Genomic DNA, 23,018 nt, shown 5'->3' on the forward strand with positions numbered 1-23,018 from the left:
GACTACTCCTTGTCAGAAGGCATTGTTGAAGTGTCTTAATAAGAGGATATAGAGCTTTCGTCCGACTTTAAAATATCGTCCCCACAAACGACACCAGCTATTGACAGTGAATTTTGGAGTGATTCACGTGTCCTTAAGAAGCATAGGTTTCCAAAGGGCAAATGAGTCTATAATAAGAAAACTCGACGTCGCTGTGGTGTCACGCCTAATACACTTCGACAATCACATCAGTTATCAGAATAAGAAAATAAGAGTAGATACTTTGAGAGTTTAGTGACAAATTTTTCACCTACTTGGTAGGGAAGGGGTCTTTCCCTTTTTATAGGCGTGGATGGCCGACCAGAAAGGACAGTGGTTAGAGCTGCAGGGGCACATCGGGTTGTACGAGGCTCAGACAGAGGTGGGGCGGACGTTTCCAACAATCAGCGTTGGGGTGTATTTCCTGAACCTAGCCGGCCAGAAAGGACAGTGTTTTGCCTGCATCGTTATTTGATAACTCGGGCCATTGGAGTAGGTTGTCGACTGATGCCTCGTCGATCCGTGCTATTATTTGGTGCACTTAGATATGCATAGGGGTGTATTTCCCGAACCTAGCCGGCCAGTCCGTTTTGGTATCAGGATAGCTTGATTCCTTACATGAGGGTGCAGTTCGGTCAGTCGACTTGCCTTTGTCTCTCCGAGATGACTCTGGGAGTTTCTTACTCTGGGATCGCAGTTCAAGCAACTCTTCTCCATCTATGTGTAACTGGATCATGGCCATGAGGTGGTGCACGAGGGTACAACAGCAACCGTTTGTGGTCCCACGCCTCGTTGTCGCTTTAGGATTCATATGCGTGTCCTCCGCAGACTTACCCTTAACAAGTATGAAGCATCTACTTAAAGGTTTGCAATACCCCCAGGGTAAGGATGTTGCAACCGAAGTGCCTCTTGTCTTGCAGCTAGACATAAAACTCTCTCCCATGAGCTCCTTTAGGTATCCTCGCTGGACAAAAGACTCGACTTGGTCCTTAAAGTCGCGATAGTCTGCCATGTCATGCCTGTGGTCGGATGGAATTTGCAGTACTTACATCAATCTGTTTTGCCTGCATCGTTATTTGATCGATCGGGCCATTGGAGTAGGTTGTCGACAGTTGTCCCATCAATCCATGCTACTATTTTGTGCACTGGGATACGCGTTGAGGTGTATTTCCCGAACCTAGCCGGCCAGTCCGTTTTGGTCTCGGATCAGGATGAGCTTAACTCCTTACGCGAGGGCGCAGTTCGATAGGTCGACTTGCCTTTGTCTGAACAAGATGACTCCGTGAGTTTCTTACATAGAGATTCCACTTCAAGCAGTTCTTCTCCAGTTATGTGCTGCTAGATCAGGGCCATGAAGTTGTGCACATTGGTACAGTGGTAACCATTTGTGGTCCCATGCCCCACTGTCGCTTTAGAATTCGGACGCATGTCCTGCACAGACTTACCTTCAACAAGTATGCAGCATATACTTAAAGGTATATATTGTATAATCTACAATGGAGGTTTCTGGCACATTCTCGTTGAAGTACCGACTTGCAGGCATTCAATGGTAAAACGTGCCACATAGGCCTTAAGATATCCGTCCAACCTTTGTTTAACGGGTATAAGGTGGGTCTCTGTTCGTCTGTTGATGCATAAGTAATGAAACTGATCGACAAACTTTCGGGAAAGATCTTGGTATGTTGAGATGGAGAGTTGGGGCAAGTCTGGGAACCACTGCCTGGCGAGGCCGATGAGTGTTGCAGAGAACCCACGCATTGTTCAGCGTCACTATACCCACCCCCTCATGCCATCTTTGTAAGATGTTGTGTGATCCACGGGGTCCGTCGATCAATCATACTTATCGATTCGTGGTCCCTTGAAGCCTTTAGGGAGCTCCACGATAAGCAAGTTGGCAGTGAACGGCTCTTGAGTCATCTCTAGAGGTTCATAGTGAACCATGGATCCTTTGTTTCCCTTCCCTACCCGTTGTGGGATCCGCTCGAGTGGCTGGCGTGCCGGTGCCTTTTTGGCAAGTCCGAGTGTTGTGAGGGGATCCTCTTCATTAATACTTTCTCGGCGCACTGCTTGGGATTCCCCTTTGGCGGTCTAACTAGTGCCCCCACTTTCGTTCGCAGGTGCGGCGGTTTTTCTGGCACGGTCGGTTAAGATGACATCGATCAGTCTCCTGATTTGGGAGGACATTTGGGTGTTCATCGCCCGTACCTCGGCTCGGAGTCCCGAGCTTCTCCTATGGGAGTTTCCCACCTTTCGCTTCTCGAGGTGACCCATCGGGCAGAGTGGGTGACCCGAGTTCGTGACTCCCCTATCCTTATGGGAATTGAGGGAGTGATGGCTGTCTAGATGGTAGGCTTGCCACATCGACGCTCCTCATTGACGGATTGATTGAACGACGACTCCTTGTCGAAAGACATTGTCGAAGTGTCTTAGTGAAGGGATATAGAGCTTTCGTCTGACTTAAAAACGACGACACCAGTTGTTGACGGTGAATTTTGGAGTGATCCACGTGTCCTTCAAAAGCATAGGTTGCCAAAAGGCAAATGAGTATGCAACAATAAAACTCGGCGTCGGTGCGGTGCTCGCCTAATACACTTCGACAATTACGACAGTTATCAGAATAAGAAAATTGGAGTAGACACGTATAGAGTTTAGTGACAAGCTTTTCACTTACTTGGTAGGGAAGGGGTCTTGCCCTTTTTATAGGCGTGAATGGCCGACTAGAAAGGACAGTGGTTAGAGCTGCAGGGGCACAACGGGTTGTACCCTCTGACAAACGTGGGGCGAACGTTTCCAACAATCAGCGATGACACCTCTACCTGCCGGTTTGTCCCCCTACGGCCGTACGTTGCAGGCTGCAGCCCTCGAAGTCTTACTCATACAGCCCTAGAGGTGACACACCCATGTGCACGAGTATCGTACGTTGCTAACAGTCTGTGTTTCCACGGCTCGATATCATCCCTAACTCTCGACACCTCGAATTTCTCCCTCAACGATATTTAAAAGGAGTTAGAATGGTGATTGGACCCTTTAAAAATGGTGAACAAGAAAATCACTTTTAAAAAATTAAGGTTTGAACCATTCCACCACTCAATATCTCACAAACATAAATCTTTTATTATTTGAATATTTTTTTAAAAAATGGTCATATTTATATGAAAAAAAAATCAAAATTTCCATAAGAAATAAAAAAAATCATGAATTTTATGATTTTTTTTCCTTTTTAAAAACTGCTTAAAATATATATATATATATATATATATATATATATATTACATTTTAAAAATTAACAAAGTATATGAAAAACAGCTTAAAAACAATAATTTATAGTAACAATAATTTTTTTCGTTTTCTAAAAATGGACATGTTTATGTAAAGAAAAATTTCAATCTTTTTATAAGAAACAACACAATCACCAGTTTTATGGTTTTTTTTTCTTTTCCTTTGTAAAAATTACTTAATTTTTTCCTCTTAAAAATTGACAAATTATATGAAAAAAGTTTTTTTGAGAATCGTACAATGGACTAAAACTCAAGTATTGGGGGCCAGTGAAACACGTGCAACCATACAAAGCAGAAATTATGTCATATTGTTAACCAATATGTATATTTTCTAAAGTTCAGTAGCTTACCGTAAATCTGCCATTGATTAGTACAATATATGTCATTTTTGTAATATAACTTTCATACTTCTGCATCAACTTACGCCAATTATTCTCTATTTCATAACGTTGAAGTCTACTTTTGCATCACCTTAGGCTCATTATTCATCATCAAATTCAATTCTACCAAATTAGGTTACATTATATTTGTACATAATCCTAAACAAAATAAAGTTGAGTAATGTTGTTACTCTAACAATATCTCATACATTTATGAAATATAATTATAAAATAATATAGTTAGTTGAAAACTTTTTGTCGACCTATGCATAATTCAAATGCTTAAGGTATATATCTTTGACTAAAATGTTAGATATTCAAATCATGCCCGATATATTTAGCTCTCCAGCTTCCTTTGAGATTAGAGGTTAAAATTCTCATACCCCACATTTATCGTACTCAAAGAGAGCCAAAAGCAAACTTACTAGGGTATTGCTCTTGTGTATTCTTTCTTCTGTTCTGAGTGAAAGTTGTTCTTTCCCTGAAAATAAATTTTTTGGTTTGTGTTTTGTCTCTTTTGCCTTTGGATTCTTGAGGACTTCAAGATGAAAATGGAATCCATTTTGTTTGAATTGTCATATTTATCAAAGCGTAATATTATTAAGTTTTAGGAACTTTTATTTTAGTAGTTGAACTTGTTTAGTAATTACTTGACTAGGAAATACCGACACACATTTTTGGACCAAGTATCTGTGTCGGACACGTGTCCGACCAGAGATATTAGGGTAGTAGTACACCACTATACCACTAAGAAGTTTTTTATATTAAAACTACTAAATAATATATAATATAAAAATTTATATTTTTTTTTTCTAGAAATGAACCGGATAGAGACGACCATATTCAAATTTTAAAAAAAATTTACGTGACGCCCGCGTGGCGCCACGTCTAAATGGTCGTCATAGATGACCAACTTTCAATTTTTTTAAAACTACAATATTTTTAAAATAAGTTTTAAAATCTACAATATTTTGGTATGATATGGCTTGGACACGGAGATGATACTGTTGTGGGTTTTCAGGCCAAAATAAAAAGGTCAATGGCCATTACTAATTAAAAAAAAACAAATAAATGATAAAAACCTAATAACTACCCACGAAAACAAAACACACCCCCCACTCCACGAAGCCTACGCCGGTGCACGCCTTCTTTGTCGCCGTCGCCGTTGCACGCTTTCTTTGCCGCCGCCGATGCTAGCCCTTGCTGCTGCCGCCGACGCCACCCCTGCCTCTGTTTTTCTTATTTTTTTTCTTCTTAGGTAAGCTCTAATAACCTAACTTTTTTTTTCTTCTTCCTCTCTAACCCTCTGTTTTTCTTTCATTTTCGTATACTAAAAAACAATTTTCCTTTACGTCCCTTTCTTCTTCTTTTTTTTTCAACTCCAATTTTGAGTAAAATGATATTTTTTCCTCGTGCTTTTTGTTTCTGTCCACTTAGTCCTTGTTTATTTTTTTTCTTATTTTATAAATTTAATTATCATATTTTATAAATCCAAGAATAAGAGTATTGAAATTATAATTATGCATTTATTTAGCATTTGTTTTGTGTTAAATTTACATATATCCTAAAAAAATATTAAAAGAAAATAATCGTATCCGAATTTACGTGTCCGTGTCTCGTATCCATATCCCCGTGCTTCTTAGTTGCTAGAAAATTGAAACTCATTTTTATTATTTGCTTTATTGTTGGCACTCCAAGGACTTCAATCATTTTCTATTTTCCGAGTTAGAATCTGTTCCCTCTAATAGTACAACTAAATATGTTTGTTATCGTAATTTTTCTTTTGTCTTTGACAATTCATCGAAATAGAACAGTAGATTTCATATTGGAAGGTTCATGGATTAAGGTGAATTGAATAATGTCATAAGCTTTGTTTTGTTTTAGATAACAAACTCATTCTAAAAGTTCGTGGGTGGCCAAAGCTACATGTCTAATTTAATTGCTGAATTCCAATTTGTATCAAATATGTTTTATATCTGTTTGGACAAGGTTGAGAATTCAAATTTGAAGATAACATGTTTCAATATGTATAGGTTATTTTGTTAAATTTTTATTGTGAATACATGGTCAAGCTAGAATTTTTTCACTTGATGCTCTGTATATTACAAAAATTAAACAGGAAAACAGTACCTTCATTCATAATGCAGCAATCTTTCACACTTTTTCTCTCTTTTTCTAATTTGCTTGAGTAATGTTTCCCTCTGTTGCAGGTTTCAAACCGTAAAAGGGAAAAGGAAATGCTACTAAGACGTCTCAGTTTCTTGCTCTCTAGCTCATTTGCCTCAGCTTGCACTCATCCCACACCTGCTATTGTAACAAAGCAAGCATTATCATATCCATTCCTAGAGTTCCAGAGGATCTCTAGTCTTGATCGGACTGTAGGTTTCCCTCTATCTGGAAATGTCTTGGGTTTTCGAGCTTACAGCCTTTTGAGTTTAAATGATTTGAGAGACAAAGTTCCGAGGAAACAAAAGACGAGAAAGGGGCGTGGGATTGGTTCTGGGAAGGGGAAGACTGCAGGTAGAGGTCACAAGGGCCAGAAAGCAAGAGGTTCTGGGAAGCTGGGGTTTGAAGGCGGTCAAACCCCGCTTCGTCGTAGGCTTCCCAAAAGAGGCTTTAAAAATCCTTTCAGCCTCACATTTCAGGTATTTTAATTAATTTTTTCATGTTATTGCTTCGTTGAAATAGTTTTGTGATTCTACAAGGAAAAGCTTAATTCCCAATTGCTATATGTTTAACTTTTTGCATTAGTTTGCTAGCATAATGGATTCCATTTTCATCTTGAAGTCCTTAATATCCATATCATATCTTGCCTCTTACTAGAAACTTTATGTTAGATTTACATTTTTTTTGAGGGGGAGAGAAAATCCCAAAAGCCAAAGGAGTTACATGAAAGTTCTGCCATTGGTCAATATAGAAACAAAACTATATGAATGAAAGAGAGGTGGCAATTTACACCAAGAGATAGCATGACAAATAAGATTATCAAAAACTCTATCATAGGATTGCTCTTTTTGAACAAAGAGCCTTTGGTTCCTTTCATTCCATGCTGCTCAAAGAAATGCTCTAATGGTGTGCTTCCAAAGGAGCTCCTGTTCTTTTTTGAAGGGGTGACCTCTGAACGGTGAGCATATATGAGAAGAGACACTTTAAATCAACCGGTGAAGCCACTGTCCAATTGAACGAAGATAGTACCTCATCCCAAAATCTTGAGATAAAAGAGCAAGTATAGAATATATATGATTGTGATTCCATATGTGGTACATATGCTGCTGTAATTCTTGGGTGTTTATACCCTTATGTGCAAGCTCCCAAATGAAGAATTTGATCTTTAGGTAGAATTCTCCCCAAATAGATTTTGCAAGTAAAGGATGAGCATTGTTCTCTTTTGAGCCGAAATGAAGGAGAGAAGTTGACCCTTGCAGTCTAGCTTCCATACCCAAAAATCCTCAGATTGGTTGAGTTGGATGGATGAAATAAGGTTTGTAAGTTCAACCTACTCTTCAATTTCAACATCCTTGAGATGTCTACTAAGTCCCAATACCTAATGTCATTCTTCCACAAATCCTTCACAGATGCTTGGTTGTGTTGGGGAATAAAGAAGGTGAGGGAAATGGAGGGCTAAGGGTGACTCAAGCAACCACCTATCATGCCAGAAAGAAGTCGAAGCCCCATTTCTAACCTACCTGGACACACGATAATGAATAAGTCTTTGATGATTTCCCTTCAAAGAAAGTCCAAGGTATGTATTCGTCCAAGTTTCCACCTTGCATCCAAATTTGTTGGCGAAGGAGACAACCACCTCCTCCTCCACAACCTCTCAAAGATCCGATGCCTCCTCAAAGGACATGATGATATAAAAGAGGCTTTGGATAGCGCAATCCTTATGAGTGGAGAATAAAATAGCATTATCGAGAAATTGGAGAGGATGAATGTGTATAGAGTCATTGTGTCAAAAGTCTACTTTGGTAATCAGCCACCATGTTAAAGAGGAAAGGTGTGATAGATTTTTTATTGAATTTTAACTACTAGAAATATATTGAAATATTCTCAATGAACAAAAAAAAAACTACTAGAAATATATTGAAATATAAAAGATAGAAGAACTACCCTAACTCCCAAGTAATTCGAGGGAGTTGGACCCTCCCCTCTCTTGAGTAATCCTACCCAAGCCTAAACCATACTAACCAATTGCTTGCCTTCATCCTTCCCCTTTACTCTATTTATAATAAATCTCCTAACAACTTCTCAACTAATTACTAATATACCCTTAATATCCTAATAACATTCCTAATTATATCATTATAGCATTCCTATCCAAGTGAAAGTGGGTTACCTTGTCTAAGACCCCTAGAAGCAGAAATATAAAATCTTACCTCTCGGGCAGTCATTGGAGAAATTTGTGGAAGAAATATAGTCTCCAATTCGTCTTCTCAATTTGATACGGAAGCCTTTTTTATGAGGATCTCATCAAGGAAGTCCCTATTCACTTTGTCGAAGATCTTTTCATTGTCTAGTTTCACATTAACCCATTTCTTTCCTTCCTCTTCCATTGATCAGTAAGCTCATTTGCAACAAGAGACGAGTTTGTCAAACCCGCTACAAAGGTCGATTGCTGCTTCAACATGGTAAAAGGGAGGACTTTTAAGTCTTATTGAGAACCTGAGGCACAATATTGTACTAACATAAAGTAAGACTAAAAGGCCTATAGTCACCCAGTGTACGAGCATCTATCTCTTTAGGGATGAGGCAAATATATATCTCATTAATGGTAGCATTCATAATCCCATTCCTTAAAGAATCTTGGAAAATAGAGAGCTTGAATCAGCCTTATCGACCAAGACTTTAGAGTAAGTTCACTGCATGGAATAAAAATTTTCTTTCTTCATCAGAAAATGGAGAGCTTGAATCAGCCTTATCGACCAAGACTTGAGAGTAAGTTCACTTCATGGGATCCTATCTTGGAGAAAATAAGAAAAAGGCTTTCCTCTTGGGAGCATACACAGTTATCCAAAGGAGGTAGACTCACCCTTATTAATGCCACTCTCTCCAATCTCCCCATATACTTCCTCTCTCTTTTCTCATTACCAACCAAGGTTGCCAATAAACTTGATAGAACTGGTTGGAATTTTCTATGGAAGGGGACATCGGACAAGCGGGGCCAAAACCTTTATAGATGGTATGTAATCATAAGCTTCAAGGCCAAAAACACAGCCCTCTTAGCAAAATGGAATTGGAGGTACCTAATAGAGGAAATGGCCCTATGGAGGCGATTGATACAAGCAAAATACTCCATTCTTGACTTTCACAATCCCCTTCACTCCCGCAGGAAACCTGGAAACCTGGCCATGTTCGGGACTTCTGGTCTCATGAAACCAAATCTTGGGATTTGAGCTTTCGCATAAACCTCAAGGATGCAGAGATTGTTGAGCTAGTTGCTCTTCTACATTGCCTTTCCTCAAAACAGCCTTCATCGAATAGGGACTCCATTTCTTGGAGATTGGAATCCCATGGATCCTTCACCATCGGTTCTCTCATTAAAGACCTCCAAAGTATTAACTCAACATCTCCTCCAACGGATCTTTATAGAGCAATTTGGAAGGACTCATACCCAAAGAAGATTAAATTCTTCCTTTGGGAAACTAGCCTCCAGCATTGAATACACACGACAAGCTATAGCAACGTATGCCTTATATGGCCTTATCTCCACATTGGTGCCCTCTTTGCAAGCAACACAACGAATCCATCGGGCATGTTTTCCTCACATGCCCCTACACAACAGCCTTTTGGAACAAATTTTTTCCCCTCTTTGGAAGGTCGGTCGCCCTCCCCACTGATATGTCACACTTGCTTGCTTTGACTCTTGTTGGTCACCCTTTCAAGAAAGAAAAAGCTAGCCTATGGACCCACTTCATTCGGGCTCTTCTTTGGACTACGTGGATTGAATAGAATTGTCGAATCTTCCAAGCTTTGGAACGCTCTCCACTTGCCACTTTTGAATCCATTGTTTTTTTGGTCTTTACTTGGTGTAAATGCTCCCCCCTCTTTCACTATTATAGCTTTGCCTCCATGCTATCTAACTGGAGAGCTTTTTTGTAACCTGCCTGTGGGTCGTCATTCTTTTTTGTAATCATCTTTCCCCTTTTTCTAATTGGAGCTGTTCTTTCCCAAAATAACCACCCCGTAGAGTATTTTAGTGAAAAACTAAGACCATCTAGAAAAAAATGGAGCACCTATGAGCAAGAACTTTACTCCTTAGTTAGGGCATTGAAACAATGGAAACATTATCTTTTGAGCAAAGAATTTGTCCTATTTACGGATCATTTTTCACTTAAATTTCTGCACACACAAAAATCTATTAGCCGCATGCATGCTTGTTGGCTTTCCTTTCTTCAACGCTTCGAATTTGTCATCAAACATAAATCTGACATCACTAACAAAGCTGCAGATGGTTTGAGTAGAAAAGGAAACTTGTTAACCATTCTAAAGGGGGAGATCATTGCCTTTGAACATCTCGCTGACTCGTACGAAGGAGATTCGGATTTCAGTGCTATCTGGACCAAATGCCAAACACATACAGCATCCGATGATTACCATATAGTGGATGGCTTCCTATTTAAGGGCAATGCCCCATACCTCTCTTTGGGAGGCCCTTATTAAAGATGCTCATTCAGGGGATTAGCTGGCCATTTGGGATGGGACAACACTATTGAGATACTGACTATGCGATTCATTTGGCCACAACTCTGCAAGGATGTAGCCAACTATATTGACCGATGTTTCCTATGTCAAACATACAAAGGAACTACTCAAAACACGGGCCTATACACTCCCCTGCCTATACCAGAAAATATATGGGAAGACCTATCAATGGACTTTGTCCTTTGTCTCCCTCGGACACAAAGGGGCTTTGACTCCGTAATGGTAGTCGTGGACAGATTTAGTAAATGACACATTTCTTAGCGTGTAAAAAGACTTCGGATGCCATTTATATTGCCATCTTATTCTTTAGAGAAGTTGTTCGCCTCCATGGCATTCCTAAATCAATTGTCTCTGATAGAGATGTGAAGTTCTTAAGTCATTTCTGGCGAACGTTGTGGAAAAAATTCGATACTAGTTTAAAGTTCAGCACAACTAGTCATCCACACAAACGGATGGCCAGACAGAAGTTACAAACAGATCTCTCGGCAATCTCATACGATGTCTTAGTGGGGATCATCCTAAACAATGGGACTTAACACTTGCACAAGTCGAGTTTGCATACAACAATATGAAGAATAGAACAACAGAGAAGTCCCCATTTGAGGTTGTATACACTAAAATTCCTAGACTAACACTTGACCTCACTAATCTTCCTTCCTCTGTTGATATCAGTTTAGAAGTGGAGGAAATGGCCACCAAATTTGCCGAACTTCACCAGGAGGTCCATGACCATATTACTAAATCAAATGAGAAGTACAAAATTACAGCAGACAAAAAACGAAGGTTCAAGGAGTTTCAAGTTGGAGATGTTGTGATGATTTACCTAAGGAAGAGTTGATTTCCAGCAGGCACCTATAACAAGTTGAAGAAGAAAAAGCTTGGCCCTTTTCCTGTCCTAGAACAGTACGGTGCCAATGCGCCTACAAATTCGACTTACCACACAACTACAACATCAGCCCCGTGTTTAACGTTGCAGACATATATGGCTATCAACCTCCGGACGAGTTTACTTTAGCTCAATAACTCGAGGACGAGTTGGTTTTTTGGGTCGGGGAAATTGATGTAATTAGTAGTTGCTGTTAATGTTTCTGTTATTAGCTTTTGTTTTAAAGCTTATCTTTTAGTGGGTTTAGTTTTAACCCGTGGTAACTCTGTTTACCCTTGTAGTTTTAAGCTAAGAATCCTATAAATAGGATTCAGCTCTTTCAATAAGAGGCATTAATTCATTCCTTAAAAACATACCTCTAAGTAGGCTACATCAAATCATTTCGTTTCCAAAAAAAAAAAAAAAAATATTTCTTCATCAGACACATCTTATCCTTTTCAATGTTAAACTATGTAGTTATAAACTTAAAAAATCAATCTTTGACATACTATCAGTAAATATCATGTAATAGGCAATTAATATTGCATGACTTTTAAAAGATTTACCTTCTGCACTTTGCATTTACTTAACGTTTAGCTCAAATAATATCTTCTGATTTTAGGTCTCTAACAATATTTAGTATGTAATATAAGATGAAAATCTTTGGCAGGATTTTTCTTCGCGTATTACGTATTTTTTTACTGTTGCTTTTGTTTCATGACAGCCAGTTTGTCTGGGAAAGATTGCCAAACTTATAAATGCTGGAAAAATAGATTCCTCTGAATTGATCACCATGAAAACACTCAAGGTATCATATAATTTATATCTTGAATGGTTTTAAGTTTGTCAAAAGCCAGAACTACTTGCTCCTTAATATTGTATTATTATGCTTACAATTGTGAAAACAGGATACAGGTGCAATAGGAAAGCAAATACAGGATGGGGTAAGGTTGATGGGACGTGGAGCCGAACATATTAAGTGGCCAATTCACCTAGAGGTAAATCTTCTCTACGAGAGATGTTTATGCTTTTTCCTGACACTATCTTCAAAACCTATATACTTTCTAGTTATTCTGATATTCTGTATCAATTTATAAATCTTGGCTATTGTAGTGATCTGAGTCAGTTGCTTGGGAATTTTTCAATATGTATTGGGAATGTAGTAGGCAAAGGAATGGTAGATTGAGTAATGTTCTGTGTCAATATTTATAAATCTTGGCCATTGTAGTGCTCTGAATCAGTGCTCGGCTGCTCAGCCTACATGGTGCAGTTCTATAGTGGGGAGCTTCTCCTTCGTCTGCTCTTTCGTGGTTTGCCGGCTTTTGTGCTATTTTATGGGTCTTTGGGTTCAAAGAAATGATAGAATTTTTAAAGGGGTCGGGAGATCTTGGGAGGAAATTTGATCGCTTGTTTAGGTTTCATGTTTCTCTTTGGTATCGGTGGATAAGGTTTTTTTTTTTTTTTTTTTTTTGTAATTACCTTATAGGTCTTATTTTGTTAGATCAAAGCTTCTTGTTTTAGTTCGGCTCCTTTTGTGGGGTTGGTTTTTCTGTCAGGTACCTTTGTATTTTTTTCATTCTTCAATGAAAGAAGTGTTTTTAGGAATGGTAGATTTTCTTTGTTTCTGGCTCCGTTATTTGCTTGATGATTGATATGCTTAGTTCAATATGATATTGACAAATTAGAAAGAGATTGTAGAAATCTTATTTTATAGTTTTGTCATGGCTTTGAACTCTCATCTTTAACCAATTGGATCGTGGATTAAATACTAATTCATTGACACAAATAGTTAAGGACAGAAATTTTAGTTATGTGGGCCCAGGAGGATTAACGAACTGCTAGTTTTCGGATACGACTTGGTTATTATGAACCACATGTCTGATTGTTCGGAGAATAAATCTAGTAGGAGTTTCGTACACTTTGAACTAATCTTAAATATAAATGTGATGTTTTCAGGTGTTGAGGGTGACCGTTAGGGCAAAGGAAGCCGTTGAAGCTGCGGGTGGGACTGTTAGAAAAGTGTACTACAACAAATTAGGGTTTCGGGCGCTGCTCAAGCCCGAGTGGTTTGAAAAGAAGGGCAGGCTTCTGCCACGAGCAGCGAGGCCGCCCCCTAAGCAGCGAGACAAAGTCGACAGCATTGGCCGTTTGCCTGCTCCAACTAAACCCATTCTGTTTTCAGTTGAAGTTGAAGATGGAGGAGGGGCAGCTTCCAGTTTGTCTACCTAATTTAATCATTCAAATAAAGGACTCTAACCAAGCTAGTTTTGTCCCGGGTAGGCACATCCAAGATAATATTATTGTAGCCCAAGAGTTGATTCATACAATGGACAAATTAAAAAGAACTAAGAAGTTTATGTTAGTTAAGGTGGACTTAGAAAAGGCGTATGATAGAATTTCTTGGAGCTTTCTGAACGAAACTCTTGAGCTAGTTGGCATTCCATCCAAGTTAAAGAATGCTATTATGGACTGTGTATGCTCAACAAAAATGCGGGTTCTATGGAATGGGGAGCCTACGGGTGCTTTTAAAATGCATAGAGGGGTTAGGCAAGGGTGTCCTCTATCACCTTATTTGTTTGTGTTGTGTTTGGAGAAATTATCACATTGTATTTTGGACTCTGTTAATACAGGTAGATGAAGGCCTATTCGGGTAGGTAACAGGGGACCGATGATCTCTCACCTAATGTTTGCGGATGATATATTATTGTTTGCAGAGGCCAACTTTCAGCAAATTGAGGAAGTGAAGTCAGTTCTAGGAAATTTTTGTAATGCTTCAGGACAAAAAGTTAATTCTAAAACAGTCATTTATTTTTCAAAAAATGTTCCATATGAGGCTTAACAACAGATAGCAGAAGTAGGAGGGTTTAATGTTACATCTAATGTTGGGAAGTACTTAGGAATTCCAATTATACATGGAAGATTTAGAGCATCGGTCCTTCAGGACATAATAAACAAAGTTAATCTTCGTTTTTGTAACTGGTCTGCGGCTTCTCTATCTTTAGCAGGGCGCTCGACATTAGTTAAATCGATCCTTCAAGCTTTGCCAACATATGCTATGCATATTTTTAAGTTTCCAGTAGTAGTTTGTAACAAACTTGACCAGATTTGTAGGAATTTCTTATGGGGGCATACCGCTCGAAAATCTAGAATACACCTTAATTGAAATTTGGTCACAAAGCCAAAGTTTGAGGGGGGACTTGGGTTACACCGATTTAAAGAATTTAACATAGCTCTGATTGGCAAAATTGGCTGGGGTTTAATCAGCCGACCAAACGATCTTTGGGCTCAAGTGCTCATAAATAAGTATAAAGGAAGGTGGAGGGATGGGTGGAGCTTGGTTGTAAAGCAAGGAGACTCTTGGCTCTGGAATTCTTTAGCTGGAGCATGGAATGAAATTAATCGTGGGATGGGTTGGGGAATTGAGAATGGTTGTACAGCTAAATTTTGGCTAGATAGATGGGTCAATGGGAAAGCATTATAGAAGCTATGGATGGGATTGATGTTCCAGATTTTGAAAGAAATAGACCTATTAAGGATTATGTTTTAGAAATGGGAGGCTGGAATTGGGAAATCTTTGCAAATAGAGTTAATCAATCAATATCGTTAGCTATTGCAAGTATAAATCCGCCAGATGAGACAATCAATCTACCTGATTACCCAGTTTGGATTGGTTCTAGGAATGGGGACTATTCGGTGTCCGTAACATATAAAAATCTGCTATCTTTGAAATCTTCAGTTTCAGAAAACAAAATATGGAAAACTATCTGGAATTGGGAAGGGCCATATAGAATATGTTTTTTCCTTTAGCTTGTAGGGCATGAAAGACTCCTCACTAACCATGAAAGGTTTAGAAGGCATATTAGCATATTGGATAATTGCTCGTTTTGCCCACAATTGTCGGAAACATTAATTCATGTGTTGAGAGATTGTGTTATTGTCCAGAAAGTGTGGGCAGAATTAGTTCCCGTTAATTTCTCTAATAAATTTTTTAATTGTGACCTGCAGCAATGGCTTTTGATCAACCTGACGGAGGCACCGATTGAAGATTGGCCAAAACTTTTTGCGGTCGGGTGTTGGTTACTTTGGTCTTGGAGGAACAAAGCTATTTTTGATCCGACGTCAAAATGGCCAGAGAACCCAGCCACAATAGGTCAGAGGACATCGGAAAGATCTTGCTAAGCTTGGAGTTTAGCCATGCCACTTTTGAGAAAGCAAAAGCATCGGTGGGTGGATATTCGTTGGAAGCCTCCACCAAGAAATTACTGAAATTGAACTCTGATGGCTCAGCTCATGGAAATCCAGGATGGGCAGGAGCAGGTGGGGTAATCCGGAAGTCTGATGGAAGCTGGGTGAAAGGTTTTCAACAAAACCTTGGTTTTGCTACAGCAATTACAGCAGAATTGTGGAGAATACAATCTGGGCTTGAGCTTGCCTGGAAGTTGGGTTGTAGAAAACTTCATGTGGAATCAGACTCACAAATTGCGTGCAATCTGATACGCAAACACACTCAACCCACGACATTATTAAAGCCTTTCCAGCTGATAGATAGGGATTGGGAAGTATCGATACATCACGTTTTTTGAGAAGCTAATTACTGTGCGAATTGGCTAGCTAATAGAGCCTGTAATCTACTCATAGGATATCACGTGTGTGATGAGCCTCCAAGAGGCATTCTACATCTGCTGATGGCAGATTCATCTGCGGTCGCCATGCCCCGTCTTATAAACTTTGTGTAGCATTATTGTGTTGGGTTTTTTTTGCCCTGCCTTATGTTCGAAAAAAAATAAAGGACTCTTAACTACCTAGGATATGATATCCTACGAGTTTCCTTGTCAACCAAATGTAGTAGGGTCAGACGGTTGGCCCGTGATTAGTCGAGGTGTGCGTAAGTTGGCCCGGACACACGGATATTAAAAAAAAATAATAATAAAGTACTCCTAACTTTTTGGTTGAGCATTTTCTGTTGGTTCTTTTTAATGACTTGATTTTTTTTTCTGTTTGTCTTGAATCAAATAGAGATTGTCACCATGATTAGGTTGGAGTAGGAGTTCTTGAATCAAAGAGGTCCTAATCGTCTAACACGAGCATAGCTCAACGGTTAAGGTACTTTACTCATTTCTCCTGACCATCTCTTACCTTCTTTTTTGAAATTGAAACAGGGTTATTTAGTGTAAAAAAGTATTTGGTAATTGTTTTTTGTTTATTAAAAATATGAAATTGGAATTAGAATATTAAAACTTAGTACGTGCAACCTATGATTTAATTATTACAAATCATAGTAGCCACCCACCTAAGATTTAATATTTTTCTTGTTAACCAAATGTAGTAGGGTCAGATGGTTGGCTCGTGATTAGTTGAGGTGCGTGACACGGATATAAAAAAGAAAGAAAAAATTAAAACTTCATCATCCAATCTATTATCATGAGTTTGACATTGACACGTGGATATTTCCACCATGAAATTGTATTTCATTATTTGTGAGACCTTTCACAGGTGTTCAATTTTGTTTTTCAAAATTGATCTGCAAAATGTTTTTAAGTTTCCAGGAGAAACAAAGCCGCAATGGAGGTGTTGATACAAAATTTAATAACTTTTAAGTTCTCATTTTGTTTTTGATTTTTTGCTCTTCTGTTTTTAAAAATAAAAGATCACACATGTTGATTGTTTATTGTTTGATATGTTTTTTTTTACAAATATTAAATTAAATAAATTTGATAATTGATTTTGTTTTTCTGTTTCTTCAAAAAGTTAGAAAGATAAACTAGAGCGAAATATGTAAAGACAAGAAATAAAGTTCAGATTAGAGAGATATTTTTAGAGAGAAATTTTTACAAAGATAAAAAGGGAAAAAAGTAGCTAGAGAAAGAATTGGTTAAGAAAAGTTGTGGAAAAAAAAGTGTTTGATAAATTTCAAAGAGATTAAAGTTAGAGAAAAAAAGAGGAATTTTGGAAAGAGAAAGCATATGTTAAAAAGAGGGAAGACAATAGAGTATAAAAAAGAGAAACAAATATTGTAACGAGAGAAATTAAAGTGATCAATTTTAGAGCGTTAGATGAAGAAATATAAGATATAGATAGAAAAGTTTGGAAAAATACTAAAGTTCTGGGAGAGGAATTTGTTGGATGATAAAAAGAGGGAAGACAATAGAGTATAAAAGAAAAGGTGAGATTTTGACCTATATTTTATTAAAAATCTACTTTATTTTCAATGGTCGATGCAAAACTAGGACTTGGATGTCGAGGGCTGCATCCTGCAATGTACGGCTGTAGGGGGACAAACCGGCAGGCAGAGGCGCCATTGTAGATTGTTGGAAATGTTCGACACACCTCTATCAGACGGTACAACCTGATGTGCCCCTGTAACTCTAACCACTGTCATTTTTGGTCGGCCATCGCACCTATAAAAAGGGCAAGACCCTTCCCTACTAAGTAAATGAAAAACTTGTCACTAAACTCTCTAGGTATCTACTCCTATTTTCTTATTCTGATAACTAATGTGATTGTCGAAGTGTATTAGGCGTGACACCGTACCGACGTCGAGTTTTCTTGTTGCAAACTCATTTGCCCTTTGGTACCCTATGCTTCTAAAGGACATGTGGATCACTCCAAAATTCGTCGTCAACAGCTAGTATCGTCTGTGGGGAGGACATTTTTAAGTCCGACAAAAGCTCTATACCCCTCACTAAGACACTTCGACAATGTCTTCCGACAAGGAGTCGTCGTTCAATTTAATCCGTCAATGAGGAGCGTTGACCTGGCAAGCCTGCCGTCTAGACAGCCATCACTCCCCCAATTCCCATAACGACAAGGGAGTCATGAACTCGGGTCACCCACTTTGCCCGATGGGTAACCTCGAGAAGCGAAAGGTGGGAAACCCTCATAGGAGAAGCTCGGGACTCCAAGCTGAGGTACGGGCGATGAACACCTAAATGTCCTCTCAAATCAGGAGACTGATCGATGTCATCTTAACCGACCGTGCCAGAAAAGCTGCCACACCAGCGAATGAAAGCAGGGGCACCGGTCAGACCACCAAAGGGGAATCCCATGCAGTGCCCCAAGAAGGTCTTAATGAAAAGGATCCCCTAACAGTAGTCAGACTCCCCAAACAAGCACCGACACATCCAGCCACTCGAGCAGATCCCACAATGGGATCAGCGTGGAGGAGCTTGATCGCATCAAGAAGGAAATCTTGAATCGAGTGCGAAACAAACTAGGAACAGAAACAAAGGATCCACGGTCCACTATGAACCTCTGGAGATAACTCAAGAGTCGTTCACTGCCAACGTGCTTATCGTCGGCCTCGCCAGGCAATGGTTCCCAGACTTGCCCCAACTCTCCATCTCAATGTACCAAGATCTTTTTCGAAAGTTTGTCGATCAGTTTCATTACTCATGCGTCAACAGGCGGACCGAGACCCGCCTTATGTTCATTAAACAAAAGTTGGACGGATATCTTAAGGCCTATGTTGCTCGCTTTACCATTGAATGTTGCAAGTACGGTACTTCAACGAGAATGTGCCAGTAACCTCCATTCTAGCCTTCCTCTTTTTTTGTTTCATTATTCCAGCGTGAGGAGGTTGTGAGTTCGATCCCCACCCCCACACATTGTATTAAAAAAAATATATGTATATCTTTCTTTTTAATCTTCTAATTTACATTATGATAAACATCCTGCGTTCCAAAAGATTATGTAATATATACATTTTATTATTATATACTAAACTATAAGTTTATTTATTTTCAACTATAAGTTCTTTTTTCCTCATTGCCCTTTCTATTATTTTTTCTTTATTTTCTAGAAAAAATTTTCCTTCTTACTTTTCCACCAAAGATTAATTTCAATTTGGTTTCATTGATTCTGTATATGGCCGTTATTTCTAAATTATTAAGTTATATAATATATTCCAATGATCATAATATAATATGATAAACATATATTGCTCCAAATGGTTATATAATATATAGCTTTCTAGTGATATATATTCCAATATTAGATTACACAATATATACCTTTAAGTATATGCTGCATACCTGTTGAAGGTAAGTCTGAGCAGGACACGCGTTCGAATTCTAAAGCGACAGTGGGGCGTAGGACCATAAATGGTTACCATTGTACCCGTGTGCACCACCTCATGGCCCTGATCCAGCGGCACATAACTGGAGAAGAGCTGCTTGAAGTGGAATCCCTATGTAAGAAACTCTCGAAGTCATCTAAAGGAGTTCATGGGAGAGAGTTTTATGTCCAGCTGTACGACAAGAGGCACTTCGGTCGCAACGTCCTTACCCTGGTGGTATTTTGAACCTTTAAGTAGATGCTTCATACCTGTTGAGGGTAAGTTTGAGTAGGAGACATGCATACGAATCCTAAAGTGACAGTGAGGCGTAGGACCACAAACGATTACCGTTGTACCCACATGCACCACCTTATGGCCATGATCCAGTGACACATAGATGGAAAAGAGCTGCTTGTAGTGCAATCCCTGAGTAAAAGACACCTGGAGTCATTTTGAAGAGACAAAGGTAAGTCGACCGATCAAACTGCACCTCACGTAAGGAATCAAGCTCATCCTGATCCGATACCAAAACGGACTGGTCGGCTAGGTTCGGGAAATACACCCCTACGCATATCCCAGTGCACCAAATACTAGCACGGATCGACGAGACATGGTCGACAACCTACTCCAATGGCCCGAGCGATCAAATAACAATGCAGGCAAAACAAACCGATGTAAGTATTGCAAATTCCATCGCGACTTTGGCCATGACGTGGCAGACTGTTGCAACCTTAAGGACCAAGTCGAGTCTTTAGTCCAGCGAGGATACCTAAAGCAGTCTGTGGGAGAGAGTTGTGTGCCTAGCCGCAGGACCAAAAGGCACTTCGACAGCAACGTCCTTACCATTACCATGGGGGTATTGCGAACCCTTGGGTGGGACTCGACCAAGCTTAAAAGTATGTCCCACCACGCTGGTCAGCTTCTCGGGCGAAAGGTCTAACCCCGAGGGAAGCATCTAGCTACCTCTAACCTTGGGGGAAGGCAAAAGAGTCGTAACCAAGGTCGATGAGTTCGTGGTAGTGGATGACCAGACTCGAGCCGACCTAAATCCAGTCAACCCAGTCTACCTGAACCAACTCAATAAGACTCCCTCTATAAATAAGAGGAGAGACATATAGGGTGCAAGGTACACTCTTAGGGGTACTGACAAGCTTGAGTAGATAAGAGCATTTGTCGGGGACTTTAAGCCTATTTCACTTACATCCTATGTGTGACGGGTCAACATGCTAAATGTCCAAAGAAGTACTATAAATTAATTGTTTTGCAATGTCTCATCCCTGTTAAGGAGTTGGACAAATAAAAGTTCTAGCTATGATTGAGGACTCGATCATAGAGAGATGAAGTCGGAGCCCTTGTGCCTAAGCAATCAAGTACACCTCATGGAACACTTGTCCAGACAGAGGTAAAATTGTCCACCCCCAAATCGACTTAGTCGAGTAGACCTCATTGAAGACTCAACCCCATAAGAGGTTAAGACGAAGCCCTCAGGCCTAAGCAATCGAATAAACCTTGTAGAGTACCTAGTCAAGGTGGAGGTAAAATTAACCATCTCAAACAAACATAGTCGAGTAGACTACATTATGAAGGATCGGCCCCATAGGAGGTAAGGTCGAAGCCCCCAAGATAAACGATCAAGTAAACCTTGTGGAGGACTTGGTCGAGGCGGAGGCAAAATACCACCCCAAACGGGCATAACCAAGTAGACATCATTGAGAACTCGACCTTGAGGAGGTAAGGTCGAAACCCCTAGGCTTAAGCGATCAAGCAGACACTTGGTCGAGGTAGAGGCAAAGTTGATCACCCCATACCGACATAGCTAAGTAGATCTCATTGAAGACTCGACCTAGTAAGATGTAAGGTCGAAGTCTATAGGTCTAAGCAATCAAGTAGACCGGATAGAGAACTTGGTTGAAGCGGAGGCAAAATTGACAGCAATATATCTCATTGAAGACTTGACCCTGAAAGAGGTAAGATCTACCACCTCAACCAAATTGTCACTAATGACAAGTCAAAGGCTTATAGGAAGTTTATCGCGTCCATGAAGGCTTTGGGTAAAAAAAAAGGACCCAAATAGGCCTCGAGTCCAAAAATGACAGAGCCGATGTGCTGAAAAAAGAATAAAATAAAAAATCTCCAGCACTTGCGTTGGGCATTGCCCAAGGTGAAAAGGTCCTTTACCTGATTAACTTTCCTTTGATCTTTTGTATATATATTCATTTACATTTTATTGTTTTCGAAGTTTTTTTTTTTAATTACAATATGTGATGTGGGAAATCAAACTCACAATCTCTTGATTTAAGATATATGTCAATTACCGTTTAACTATTCTCGCTTTCTATTATTTTCGAAGCTATATATAACTCAACTGCAGCTTAGACCTCCTAGGGTCTTCCCTTTTTCATGTGTACACACGCATATGTGTTTGTGTGTGTATATATATGTGGGCATATGTTTCTACATACTTCAATTTGTATTCAACCATCGTGAAGCTTGAGTATTTTCCAATTTCAATATTTATTGGGCACCAAAAAAATATTACTCTTCATAATTGAGTTTCATAGTTCCATGCCCAAAGAGTGGAGGCCATTTTTAATGGGTGAAATTACGCTATCAAATCTCCATAAAGTGAAGTTAGGAAAGTGACGTGAGTCCAACTTTTCGAGCCAACCTACCCAGGTCGAACCATCCAACTAGACCCGACTCAAACCCAATCAAGTCGGTCTACTCGAACCAACTTAAAGAGATCGGAGTGTGTTGGGTACGCTCTCAGCTCTACTCTTGTACTCTCAACGAAACTCTTTGCTAACTTAGGCATCGGAGTGTGTTGGGCTTAGCCGCACATTTAATGTGCAATTTTTTTTTAATGCAAGTTGAGACTTTTTCAAATTTTAGGGAGGGAATTTTTCTTTAAAATTTAAGGATAATATTGAAATTGTCAAAGGGAAAATTAATAAACACATTATTTTTACTTTTAGTACAATATTTTTATTGTGAACCACTTTTATTTTAAAATTGAATAGTTTGTTTAATATAAGATAAAATTTTGTCAAGGTACTAACGTATTTTTCATTACTAAATAACTCCCAAGTCCAATTTAGTTCCTGTATATCATTTTTTATAAAATCTGTTCATACTCTATTTTAGTGGCCAATCACACCATAAAATTTCACATTCTAAAGAAATGTTACTTCTGACAATAACCTGAATATGAATAAAGAAACGAGAAACTTTAAGCATTTCTTTTACTTTTTTTGTGTTAAATTTTTTTTAATATTTTTTTTTCTTGAAATAATAAATTTTTATAGACCTCTTTTGTGAAGTAAACTAGTAGAGTTAGTGGAGCACTTCCCCTTTTATTTTATTATTTCATTATTTTCCCACATTTTTTACAATGATTTTTTACTTGCATCTTTATTTACAACGATTGTCTATATATTTTTAGAAATACAAAGATTCAAGTAATTGGGTCAAATTTTTTGTTTAAATTTGCAGGAGACCCTAATAGAGAATGAAATGCAGGTGGTAGACTGCCCTTCTAAGATAGGGATACGTAGTAACTCACTGGTAGGACATGATACCCAAAAATGACTGACTCAATTACGTGTTGTACTTCTTGAGAAAGAAGTCGTAGGAAACAACTATGGTAAAAAATAAAAGTTGTTCAATCATTTATCCAATCATACGCCTTCATCACAAGATTTTCGAACATAAGGACTTTCTTT

At 38.9% G+C, this 23,018-nt stretch overlaps 1 protein-coding gene across 2 annotated transcripts; it reads left to right on the forward strand.

The window, feature by feature from the left end:
• Positions 1 to 4,763: 4,763 nt before the first annotated feature.
• On the forward strand, positions 4,764 to 14,219 carry LOC111020009 (uncharacterized). 2 transcript variants are annotated; one of them, XM_088127163.1, is made up of 5 exons: positions 4,764 to 4,934; positions 5,887 to 6,321; positions 11,968 to 12,051; positions 12,152 to 12,241; positions 13,200 to 14,219. In XM_088127163.1, the coding sequence occupies exons 2-5, from the start codon at positions 5,914 to 5,916 to the stop codon at positions 13,470 to 13,472; spliced, it is 855 nt and encodes a 284-aa protein (XP_087983289.1). In that variant the 5' UTR covers positions 4,764 to 4,934; positions 5,887 to 5,913; the 3' UTR covers positions 13,473 to 14,219. The 2 variants fall into 2 exon arrangements, with proteins under 2 accessions (XP_087983289.1, XP_022152238.1); XM_022296546.2 differs by lacking the exon at positions 4,764 to 4,934 and having other exon boundaries at positions 5,780 to 6,321.
• Positions 14,220 to 23,018: the final 8,799 nt, after the last annotated feature.

The sequence above is a fragment of the Momordica charantia genome, assembly GCF_013281855.1.
Source record: "Momordica charantia cultivar OHB3-1 chromosome 1 unlocalized genomic scaffold, Mcharantia_2.0 BLBB01000001.1, whole genome shotgun sequence".
NCBI classification, from domain to species: Eukaryota; Viridiplantae; Streptophyta; class Magnoliopsida; order Cucurbitales; family Cucurbitaceae; genus Momordica; species Momordica charantia.

Bases quoted from the DNA above. Each gene is read 5' to 3' on its own strand.
- LOC111020009 (XM_088127163.1), top strand. From the start codon at position 5,914: ATGCTACTAAGACGTCTCAGTTTCTTGCTCTCTAGCTCATTTGCCTCA. The intron at 6,322-11,967 runs GTATTTTAATTA...GTTTCATGACAG, and splicing joins CTTTCAGCCTCACATTTCAG to CCAGTTTGTCTGGGAAAGAT. The intron at 12,242-13,199 runs GTAAATCTTCTC...TGATGTTTTCAG, and splicing joins AGTGGCCAATTCACCTAGAG to GTGTTGAGGGTGACCGTTAG.